Raw genomic sequence first — 12,450 nt, 5'->3', positions numbered from 1 at the left:
GAGTGTTCAGTGCTATTGCTTCGTTTGTGAAGAGAACTTTTCTTAACTTCCACAAAAATATTTCTCCCTCTCACTATTCACCTCTCTTTCGTATGCTCCATGTACAGATGAGCTGGAGGCAATTCAGAAATATTTTTTGTATTCAAACAGATTCTGGTAGAGAAGACTGTCCCTTACCTGGAGAGCCTGATGGGATTGATTTATGAGGAACTGTTTAATGCTGTAGTTAACTTCATCTACTTTGGCTAAGAAGCATCTGAGAGAAGGCAAAAATCTATGTTAAGGATGGATGGTTGTTATTTAGGAGAAAACGGAAGTAAATAACATGAAATTAATTAAGTGAAAGTTCAGAGTGAATCTCAGGAAGTGTTTCCTGCCTTGTTGATGTGTTCGGGGAATGGTTGTTTCAAAAAGAAAAGATGCAAGTACCACCACTTGGAATGCTTCACGATAATCTGACCTAAGTCTTAATGAATAAGCAAATAAGGAGAATAATCCTGCATGGCAAGGAGATGGACTGGATCATCTAACAGGTCTAGTCCATCTTCTGTTGTTTATGATTCTGCTTGACCTCTGGCAGCGTGGAGCCTTGGAAGCCTGTGTCAGTTCATGAGCTCTGGTGGGCTGGTCACTAGCATGTCATTCTGCGCTGTTACGTGTGACACGGCCGGAGATGTGCAACACCCCTGCCGGTCTGGAGGGCAGTGTCTAACAGGTAAATGTTTTCTGTATCCTGCCAGGATAGCGGAACTTGAAGTTTCTGATGAAAATGACATCAACTGGGATTTACTTGCTGAGGGATGGAGTAGTGTCCGCTCACCACAGTGGCTTCGGAGTAAATGGTGGACCATTAAAAGGCAGATTGCAAACCACAAAGACGTTTCATTCCCTGGTAATGTACTGCTTGCACACTTCTCCTCTAAGAACTCCTTTCACAAATGTCAAAGAAATAAGGCTGCATTTTGTTGTCTGCTTACAGCATTGCTGGCCAAAGAGCACATTGCTCCTTTGCTGGAAGTTACTGGCCCCTTGGATCTGCTGGCTGAATTGCTCCTACAAGCAATCCTAAAGTGTTTCAGTCGAAACAAGCCAAGCTGATGTATACAACTAAACAGATTTTGCCATCTCCCCTCACTTAGGCTAAAGTGAGAGCATGTGTATAAGCAGCTCAGCTGGCAGATCTCAGATGATGCTGATCTTTGGTATGGAGGGCAGTGACCTCTTCAGGTGGAAGAGGATATGTATCTGCAGCCTAACTATGGCCTCAGGTCAGATGTGTTACCTTTACCATGTTAAAATGTAATCTGTGTCAGGTGCCGAGCCTTATCTGTAGACAGAAGGTAGATCTACTATATGCATTGAGGAGGAGGGGAGAAATCATGAGTATAAGGCTCCCTAAATACATCTCATAGTATTTTCTCATTCTTGGTTAGAGAAACCAGTGTCTGAGCCAAAGGTTGTTTCAGTCTCTGTGACCTTCAGTCCTCCTCTTCTCTGACTTGAGGAGAGGAAAAAAAAAAATCAGAGAGATTAGTCATGGCCTGGTTAATGAAAGGTGTAATTTAATGGACACTTCTGTGGTTGTCAGTGTGGTTCTATATTAGTTATGCCTGGAGGCTGCAGTTGGGAGGGGAGCACTGTTCTGCTTGCCACACATTAATAGGCAGTTGTTGCATCAGACAATTCATAGTGTAGGTGTATCACTGAATCAACAGGCTCCTCTCTCTTTCCCCTGATAAAATGTCTTGATTCCAAAACTGGGAGATGTTTAAGGGATTTGCTGTACTGAGTGCTAGAAAAGCTGAGGCCTCGGGTTTTGTAACCTGTATCAGCTGCTCCCTTCCTGGAGCAATGGGCCTCTTCATGCACAGGTGAAGAATTGTAATACAGTCACTTGAGAGTAATTTTTTCTTGCTCCCTATTTCAGTGACACTTCTGTCAAGCTCTTGAACAAATCCCCTTTCATGTTTTGTGAGATTGGAGAGTTTATTTCTGGAAGCAGCGTTGCACAACTAGTGATACTGGCACTTGATTGTAGTTTACATTTGTACGTGTTTTTAGAGAGTTGCAAAATCTTATAAACTTTTCTTCCCCCCCACCCCCAGCATCCTAAAATGCCTAGGTTCCATGACAAAATCAAGGTCACTGCAGTAGTTGACTATACATGTGGTTTATGTGTGTGCTGAATTTCTAGGTTTTGTATGTTTATAAATTAAGTTCCCAATTTAGAAGGATTTTGGTTGCTTTTTTCATCTTGCATAAATCTCACGTGCAGCATTTTGAATGTGCTTCTTCAACATGCTTTAGCATGAGTATTTTTTCTCTCAGTGCTGATAAAGGGTCTTAAACAACTCCATGAGAACCAGAAAAACAATCCAGGGCACCAGCTCTCAGAGAACAAATCTGGAAGTGGATTACCAAACACTAACTCCAGCTCGGGGGTTCAGCACGTGCAGATTCGCGTGGCTCGCTTGGAGGAGAACACGGGCAGTGCCCCAAGCCCCATGGCAGCTTTGCAGATTCCAGTCCAGATTACCCATGTCTGTAAGTACCTGGAATGAACTACTTTCTGTCTTCTAACGAAACCTGAAGCTTTCTTATGTTTAGATGATGAAGGAGGAGTGGGCATGTCTTAAAGAATTGTAGCGGTTCTGCTTTGGTCTTGTCATAACTTCAGGTGAAGCATTTCTGGGTTCCATTTACCTGTTTCTAACTTTGTTAGGTAAACATAGATGTTGCTGTGATAGTAATTCCAAGAAGCTACAATTGGAGCACCTGGACACGTGTGTTGTAGGTGTCTGTCTGTGTGTGTGCACACAGGAGTTTGCCACATAGCCTGTTCTTTGAAAAGTCTTCAGTACACAAGCCCCTTAGTGAAGATGCAGTATATATATATTTATTCCTTAAGTTTCTTCTGGTGGCTCTTGTGCAGAACAATGAATATCACGTACAAGGACTCCTTTTGTAAATTATATACACTGCTGTCCCTCAGTTCTGATGAAGGACACTGAAGAGAAGGTGTATAATGTTTTTTCTAGTCCTGCTCTTCATTATGCAGTTATTTCTAGGCACAAACACTCTGGAAAGTGTTAGTTGCCAAGTCACACTGACATTCAGCCAATGTTCTGCTCTAACGACTATGTGTTTTCTTCTTAAGCTAGTGCTTCTCTTAAGGATGAACTTTGCTCATTATCAAACTCTTATTACCAAGTCTACTTTGATTGTAGTTTTTATTGCTTGATTTTGTAACTGATTTTATTAACTCCAGTCACCCCATATGCAGACTGCGGTCTCCACCATATACTGTTTTGCACTATTCATGTTTGTAAATTTTATTAGGAAAATATAGTGCTTTGGTCTTGCTGATTACCAAGTTAGTTGATCAGACTATGACTAAATAGGCATTTGGTAAACAATTTTCTGTTTATAATTTCATTAGGTTAGCTTATCTTTATCTACTTATTAAGTGCTGTCTTCATCTTCTGTGGTTTATTTTTTAATCAGAATGACACACAACACCTAGCCAAGAACTTTTTATCTGTCATAATACGTCAGGAGTATCAGACTTTGAACAAAGCTTGGTCAAAGCTATTGGGTTTTGATGAGCAGGCAAGATGGGCTGGTATTCTGTAACCTTTAGTCCTTTCTGAATTGAATCCTGTAGCAGTTATTTTGTGCCTTTGCTTCCCCTGTCTGCCTAACAATCCTTTTTCCCCATTTTAGTCTGCTTTATATCTGGTTGTGTAATCAAAGTGACTTTTGTGGTGTGTCTTTCCCTATCCCATGAGAGCTGAACCTATTGGCCACTTTCAGCTGCATTTGATAGAAGGTGCAAGGTTTCAAAGGGGCAGTTGCTGCAGGTTTTGTGAACACAGCTGGCTGGGTGACTGAAGGGCCACAGCTCTGCTACTGGGTACCAGGAATCCTGCAGCAGGAAACCTTGAACTTGTAACAATAAAAGCTTCAAAACTGGAATTTTTATCTTAAGAGATCAAAATTACTCTAATTTACAGAGTCTGAGATGGCAAAGTTTCCAGTGCTTGGATCACTGTTGTAATCTTGTAGGTCTTTTCCCCTTTTGGTATTTAGCAAATTACTAGATAATCCCAGGCAAAGGATTAATTTGCCTTGAGCTTCCTGGAACCTGTGATTTTTTTTAAGAGTAAGTAGAAATCGTAATTATGGCTATAAACTTTTGGGTACAAGTTGTTTGGACCTGGTGATCTTGAAATACCTGATGCATCAATAGTTTTCAATGCTTCTCTTCATTACTTCTAGAATTAGTGGAGATCATTTCATAAGTAATTACACAAAATACTTACAGCTTTTATACACTACAGTCACAACACACAGGATAGGTAAATATCTTGGGAAGCATCTGATGTTTTATCAGTGGTGAGCACACTATCGAGGGGCAGAAGAGATTAAAAATACAAAAAAAAAAAAAAGAGGTCTGTGGGAAACACAACAATATTAAACCTGACACCTGTTTAAAACAATACATGATCCAGAGGGTATCATTACACCAAAGGGTATTGTTACATTAGAACCTCCTACAAATCTCATTGCAAAAGTAATTAGATCGCATCAAACAAACTTTATTTTTCTGCTTTTATCTCTGTGCACTAAACCCATACTTACTTTTCTTTGCTCTTCTGGACTGTAGAATGCTCTCCTTAAATAGTATTGTGTCTTTGGTACCAATTAGAGAACCTTGTCATTAGGATTGCAGCCAGTTTTCTTTTTCCTTTTAGTGGAATTAACAGTACCCTGCCATGTAGTAATTATAGTATGTTATGCTCTCTGCAGGGCTGAACATTCTGGTTTACATACTTTCTCTTTCTTTTTTTTAATTTCCTTTTGCAGCCTCAACTGATTCCCCTGCTGCTACTGTTGACTCTGAGACAATAACACTAAACAGTGGAACATTACAGACCTTTGAGATTCTTCCAGTAAGTAACAGAGAACTGGTATTTGTTACTGTGGTTTTTTCTTTTAAGCCCAGTTGCTTCTTAGACTACAGAACTGTGGATTTCAATAACAAAAGTTTTCAAGTGGAAAGAGGAAGTTAAGAGCTCTGAAACTTATTTCTGAAAGTGTAATCCATTAGGGCTGTGGAAAAAACTGAATTACAGTTAAATGCTTTAAATCTGTCTTAATGCCTTAGTGCTATGAAGCTTTTCTTTTGTGCTTGGGTTTTTCCTCATTGTTGTAATCTGGCATAAGGAAGCCAGAGAAAGCTCTCAGCAAGCAAAGGTTGTCTCATTTCCATTGTCCTGTAGTTTATAGCACAGTTTCTCTTTCATCTCAATATAAAAGTAAGTTGAATTTGTTCCTTTCTTACTTGCTGTTGTACAGCGTAATGCAGACCTGCTGGGCTCTCGCTCTTAATACTTGTCTTGGTAGCCTAAGGCTGTAGATAGAGATTTCTGCTTCTTGAGCACAATACAGGAGTCAGTGCAGAAGGGATTGGATTGAGTTGGATTTGTGTGTTTGTTTTCCAGGGAGTTGCATTTAGGCTGGTTCATGTGAATCAACTTGCTCCCAGTGTGGCCTGGGCAGTGAGTTTGGGCATTAAACTTGTGTTGTCTTTGTAGTCTTTCCATCTCCAGCCGACTGGAACACCAGGAACCTACTTACTGCAGACAAGCTCAAGCCAAGGCCTTCCTTTGACACTGACAACCAGTCCCACCATGACCCTGACGGCCGCGGCCGCTCCGGCCTCGCCGGAGCAGATCATAGTCCACGCCTTATCGGTGCGTGCTCTGAGCAGTGAACACCAGGGCTGGGGCTCTGGGGGAGGGGAGCATCTGTAACACATGGTAAATTTGCAAAGCAGGTCTTAAGTCATAACAGTGTCACTTTGCTAAAAATCCTGAGGACTGAGAATTCTGGGGGTTTTTGTGTTGTTTTTAAAAAGCAACTTGGAAGTTGCAGCGTCATTCTGTTGTGGGTGAACAGGATGTCTCCATACAGTGGCTCGGCCCCCAGCAAAACCAAATCCAATGGTTTCCTGATGTTTTCATTTACTCTCACAAATAGTTATTGGTTCAAAAAAGTTGTATAGTAGTGACAGGTGTTGCTTTTTGTTAGAGCGAGGGAAGGGGAAACAAACAGGAGTTTAAATCACAAAAGTGATACAAAATTCAGGGGAAGAAACCTCTTACCTTTTGAATCTATGGCTGTCCTCACCTGAATGGTTACAACTTTATATTATGTATTTGCTTTATAGGTGACACCAAATTCAGTCCACAAAGACATCATATAGGGCCAGGAAAGGTCAACACATGATCTGGGCTGGCATACTGTATATATAAAACTCTAAATTCCACTTAGCAGTTTGAATCTTTTTGCTTGTGTTTGCTGAAAGATTTGAAGATAGTTACAGGAAAGTCTCTGATGGTCTTTTTTTGGGGTTTTGTCTCTTTTTGCAAATGCTGCTCACAGCCAGAGCATTTGTTAAACACAAGTGACAACGTCACAGTGCAGTGCCACACGCCGAGTGTCATAATCCGCACCGTTGCTGCCGAAGACATCCCCTCCTCTGTCACCCAGACAGAACTGACTGTTGACTCAGACATTCAGTCAGCTGACCTGACTGATCCTCCTGATACCCTAGAAACAAATACTTTCCCAGATGATATCCATCAGTCCAAGCTGAGTGATGAAGAACAGTCAGCCTACAATGAAGATGATGCTTCCAAATTCAGCAGCAGGAATGGTAGTGAACTGATGGATGGAGTCATGGTAAGAACTGAGGAGGAGATTGCAGATTCCAGCCTGAAACAGGATGAGGATTCTCACTCTGATTTACCCAGCACTTACGTTACTGAGGTAAGGGAGTGCATGATACTTGATATTTTCCCCATTTCTGCATGGGAAATGATTTAATTGCATCTTTGACCTTTATATTAAGTTTTTTGTATGAAATATGTCAGTAGTTTCATGTACATTAGTACCTCAAGGGAGCCTACAAGAAAGATGGAGAGAGACTATTTACAAGAGCATGTAGGGACAGGACAAGGGGGAATGGCTCCGAACTGAAAAACAGTAGGTTTAGATGAGGTATTAGGAGGAAGTTTTTTGCTGTGATGAGGCACTGGAACAGGTTGCTTAGAGAAGTTATGGCTGCCCCACCCCTTGAAGTGTTCCAACAGTAGCTTAGATGGGCCTCTGAGCAACCTGGTCTAGTGGAAGGTGTCCCTGCCCATGGTAGGGGCTTGGAACTTGGTGGTGTTTAAAATCCCTTCCAACCCAAACCATTCTAAAATTCTGTATCACAGTTCTACCAGTGTTCAGATCCACTATCCTTGAGCTTCATTAATGTGTTATGGGGTGTGAAAGTGTCAGCATTTAATTAGGTACTGAGGCTTATATTTTACTTCATCTGGAGCACTGAACACCTCATTAGCTGTGGAGTTGCTTCACTACTAAGGGTATGTTTGCATGGTGACAGTGGAAAGCTGAAATATTAGTGGCACCAAACAGTTGCCTTTGTGTAACTACTGTTTGATGCTGTTGCTTTATAGGCTGTTAATTATCCAACATGCCTGTGTCACAGGTAGGTGCACCGCTGAGCAAGGAAGGTGAGGTATTTAGTTTTTGCTTCATGAATCTAATAATATATTTCAAGGTGTACCACAGTTTCCATTTTCGAGGACTTCTATTAAACATGCTTCTCCACTTAAGTATCTGTTAAATTGGAATTTGAAGCATTTAAGCTACTTCTCTCTCTGGTCTCAGATTTATTCTGCTCCAACACCTGAGATGCAGAAGTGAGTTTATCCAAATGATTACAGGTATTTGGATTATTTATACTAAATTCCTCCATCGTTCTGTTGCTTATGAAAATGACTCAGTCACAGAAATCAGAGGTGCTAAAAAGAAGATAACAATCTTTAGTGGGTAGAAAATACCTCTTTCCTTACAATCTTGATTAGGTTAGAATGTGGGAAGAGATCAGTTAGAGTGAAATACCCCCATCATGTTCTCTAAAACACTGTACTCTACAATAGCTGTAACTCTGCTTTGTCAGTCTTGAAAATCCATCATTGATATGCTTTAGCTTTGTCTTTGCCAAAGTTTAAAATAGACACTGCATATCCACTGTGCTCTTACAAAGGGGAGGATCTTTGTATGTCTTAAGTCTGCTACTACAGAAGTGTTTGAATCCTGAATACATCCAAAACTGGGGGTTATTCTTCCCATTTCTTCTTCTCATTATTGACATAGTTGTGATAAGATTTTCAGCAGTTGAGGCAGACCATCAGCTTTCTACTTTCAGTTTAGAATTTTAGCTTTTTGAGGTAGAATAAATAAATTTTTGATATAAACCTAGTTCCTAATTAAACTTTGTAGAAAATGCTTATGGCTAGCAGGACATAAAACTAAACTTTTTTTCTATACAGAATTACAAACTGAGTTTGCTTCATGAATCTAATAATATATTTCAAGGTGTACCACAGTTTCCATTTTCGAGGACTTCTATTAAACATGCTTCTCCACTTAAGTGGAGAATTACAAACTGAGTTTGTAATTCTAATTTGCCTTACACTTCTAGTCAGATTCAAGTTTGATGTGTGTATTTAAATTCTAGGAAATAGTGAACTGTCTGTGAGTGATTCTGAGTGAAAAGTTACTCTAGAAAAACATGCCTAAATTTTGCTCTCTTTAAGTCAGTGTTATTTTTATGCACTTGCCAGTGTTGTATTGTCACTGTGGGTGGGTAGTGGGAAGCAGGCAGTCATGCTGCAGGGTTTTATTATTTCTGGCTGGGAAAGGTGCCCATTTACCACAATGGCTTCTTCAGTTTTTCACGCCTCCTCTTCCCAGTTTCAAGCCTTTCCACACAGTGCTGCTTGTATGTAGGTTGAGCTGTGCACTCTACAGAAAGCTGCCCTTGCAGCTCAGGCACTTGTGTGAATGGGGACATGCTTGGACCCAGTCCGGCTCACTGAGCTGCTGCACAGGTAGGCAACTCCTCTTCAGCAGCACCTGGGAAGAGATTTTCAGGCAGTTGCCTTTGCAAAAATATTTTGGAATTACACAGGGAAACAAGTCTTCCTAAAAAAACAAGGTGGAGGGATGTCAGGGCAGGGTTTTCTTAGACACAGAGGGCTGTAGCCTCTCCTAAACAATTCCTGCTCCCTCTGAAAACAGTGATAAATCCAGATACCTTCCATTCTGCCAGCAGCATCTGCCAGCATTCCACACCAGGGATTCCTGAAGCTTGAACAAACCCTACACACGTTACACACAAAAGCTGGAATCCAAATGTATCTGCTGATTCTGGGAGAGAACTGTCTGGGATGTCTTTTCACTGTGTTTGCAGAACCAGGAGTCCAGAGTGTGCTGTGACACTGAGTAAGCCAGAGCTGTTAGTGCCATTCCAGTACTGCAGGACCCAGGGAAGAGGCAACAGCATCAATTAAAACAGGACTGGAAGAGAGGGAGGATATTGACAACTTGTGCCTGGAAGGAGTCAGTGTGTTGTGAATTTTTGATATCAAGAGGTTCAGCAAAAAAGTTTGGAGCCAAGCTACAGTCACCAAGTGAGAGGGCAAGCAAGGCACAGCAAGTAAAGTGGGTCTTCTGAGCTCTTTTCAGTGTCAGTTAAAACTCAACAACAGAAGTTACGAGATTAAGTATTAAGTTCAGGTAAAGCTGTTGTATTTGTGGAGCAGGTAAGTACTATAAAGGTAATGCTTCAGCCTCTCAGAACATCTAGGCAGCAAGTAGTGGGAAAGCTTAATTATTCCTCTTCATAGAAAAAATTTAAGACTTGCAAGAGAACATTTTATCACCACCCTGCAGTCTCTCCTTTCCCCCTGCCTTGATATTGCTCACAGGGTAGAATTCTTCTCATCTTGTTTATGGGTGCCTGCACTAAGATGAAAAACACCCTGTAAATGCTGAAGTAAACTTATCTCAGATGCTGGCATTTCAATTTAATGAGATAAAATTCATCCAGAATTTATTGCTTACTACGGAGTATGGCTGAGCAAAGCAGGTTTTTGTTTATGGTAGCAGGAGTACACTCTCATGTCCTGTTCTTCTGTGTTGTGCAGGGCCTGGGTTCCCCAACGATAGAAGAACAAGTTGATCAGCCTACAATAGATGATGAGACTGTGCTGATTGTTCCTTCTTCCCATGGTTTTATCCAGGCAGCGGATGATATTGATAGTGAATCAGTCTTGCCCCTGACGACTCTGACAGGTATGACAGTCCCTGTCATTAAAGCAGTATATAGCACTTCTTAGTCCCTGCAGACAACACTTCACAGATCCTTGCTTTCTCTTAAATAATTTTCCATGTCATGGCTATGAAATTTTAAGGTGAGTCGGTCCCATGTAACCTTGTGGGAAAAGCATTAAAACAGCAGCTGCTTCGTTGCTTGCTGAGCTGTTCCCATCACCCTTGAGCCTTGAATTAGTACACAAAGGATGGTAGCTCCTTCTGTAGTGTGCATTTCTTCATGCCTAGTGCTTGAACGAAATTTGTTCATCTTTTTTGAGAGAAGACCAGAGGCATGAGCAATGCACTTGATGCCTCTCATAGGGAGGGGCTGAGCTGTTTGTGAGTGTGTTGGCCCAGCACTCAGCTGGAAGGACGTGCTAGATTGTGCCACACTTTCTAATGCCAAGAGTCATCTCAGACTTGGAAGCAGCACAGGTTTGTTCTCCCACTGCAGTACCTAACAAACACTTGCCTTCCAGAGGAAGGATCTCCTTGCAGAGCCATCAGAGGGTCAGCAGTAGGCCTGACAGTGTAATACCTCATGAATCCAAAAGCGAGTCATGCTGGTTGCATCCACGTTAGTCATGGCTCACCTTCTCAAAACCCACCTGGATCTGATCCTGTGCAATGTGCTTCCAGCTCAACCAACTTTAGCAAGGAGTTGTACGAGATGATCTCCAGAGGTCCCTTCTGTTCCCAACCATTCTGTGATTCTGTGAAACTAGAAACTGCAAACTGCCCAACATCGCTTAAAATTGGTTAAAATTCCAGACTGCATTTCCTGCCTCCTAAAGTGTGTATTTTATATCTTATTATAATGGCACAGTATTAATAGTTCTAATGTACTTTGTCTCTTGACAGATCCTATCCTACAGCATCACGGAGATGGGTCACACATTATTGGCTCATCACTGGGCAGTCCTGACTCAGAAGACTCAAAGGATGTTGAGGATTTAGTGAGCTGTCACTGAGAAGCAGTAACCGTGTCCATTTTCTATCGACCATGTTTGAGTTGTGAAATTAGTTACAACCCTGTGCCACATCTCCAAAGAAAGCAGTCACAGTCTGTCTCTTTAAACAGAAACTTCCAGTTTGAAATGACTACGGTGCACTTTCTCTGCTCAGGCTGTTTTCCCTCATCTGTGAAGGGTGACCGAGCAGCCAGCCGAGGCCTGAGGTGCCACATCTCAGCCAGGGTGTTCAGTGTTCTGAGGAGCCTCTGTTGCAGCGCTCACTGCCAGGACCCATCCAGACAGTTCTGATCTGACTTGCTACTGGTGTGCTGAACTGCATCTGAAAAACTGCACAGAAGTCAAGGATCGTGGACTGTAGCCTCTTAGTGCCGCAGCAAGAATTAGTTTGCACAGGTCTCATGAAGAATGGGTGAGGATTTCTGCACTTAACTGACTCTTGTAATACATGGAGTTACTGTTACATTTCAGGAAGGAATGAGTTCCATCCAAGGCTTCAGGGAGCATGGGCAGCATCATCAAGAAATGGTGTGTATTCCCATCTCATCTGACTCGTTAGTATGTCTGTGGCATAGGAAGAAGACACAGAAGCTTACGGGACTTGCCTGGTCTGCTTGTTCCTGAGGAGTCTGTTGCTGGCAACAGACAGAGCTCGGAAAGATCAGTCATGGAAAGTCTTTTATTTTTCTTTTTCTTTTCTCTCATCACTACAGCAAGCTGAATAAAAAGGGAAGGGCTATGAGAAAGGGAAGCTACTGGGACCCCCACAGGCTTGTAACTTCTTTGAGATTGTTGTGAGTAGGTTGGAACATTTGTCTCTCTTGCTGTTTACCTGACACTACCAGCCACCTCTCCAGAGGTGATTTCTGCAGCAAGTTAGTAGATGGGGAGTGATGTGGAGGTGGCAAAGTCTTGGAGGAATAGCTCTTGTGGGTGTTTGGACATAGGGCCCGGATGCAAAGGAGGCCAATTAATTCCTACATCCAGGGGTTTGAAACAGACACTAGGCTGAGCAGCAGCCTATTAGCTAGGAATCAAGAGAAAAAGCTATAGAAACTAAAGACTCTTGTATAAATTATTTTATTTATTTCTGTAATTAGCTCTTCATAATCAAGAGTTGGTCTTTTTCAGTCTGTGGTTTTGTTAATGTGAGAATAAGTTGTAGTTTTAAATGGTTGCCTAGGGAACAGAAATAATTGTATATTCAGTTTCAGCAAAATAAAGAGTATTTGTCTTACTTGAC

At 41.7% G+C, this 12,450-nt stretch overlaps 1 protein-coding gene across 2 annotated transcripts in view; it reads left to right on the top strand.

The window, feature by feature from the left end:
• DMTF1 (cyclin D binding myb like transcription factor 1) overlaps positions 1-12,444 on the top strand; it is a 29,568-nt gene extending 17,124 nt beyond the window's left edge. The window contains exons 11-17 of one of the 2 annotated variants that reach the window (XM_050324889.1): positions 741-892; positions 2,329-2,544; positions 4,867-4,952; positions 5,598-5,756; positions 6,448-6,834; positions 10,068-10,215; positions 11,098-12,444. In XM_050324889.1, coding sequence (XP_050180846.1) covers positions 741-892; positions 2,329-2,544; positions 4,867-4,952; positions 5,598-5,756; positions 6,448-6,834; positions 10,068-10,215; positions 11,098-11,207 — 1,258 coding nt within the window. In that variant the 3' untranslated portion in view covers positions 11,208-12,444. The other variant, XM_050324888.1, reaches the window with a different exon arrangement.
• The last annotated feature ends 6 nt before the right edge of the window (positions 12,445-12,450 follow it).

Source organism: Myiozetetes cayanensis, unplaced genomic scaffold (genome assembly GCF_022539395.1).
Source record: "Myiozetetes cayanensis isolate MyiCay16 unplaced genomic scaffold, myiCay2020 scf3, whole genome shotgun sequence".
Lineage (NCBI taxonomy): Eukaryota > Metazoa > Chordata > Aves > Passeriformes > Tyrannidae > Myiozetetes > Myiozetetes cayanensis.
Note: the sequence above shows the minus strand (reverse complement) of the source record. Positions and strands in the feature narration are given on the sequence as shown.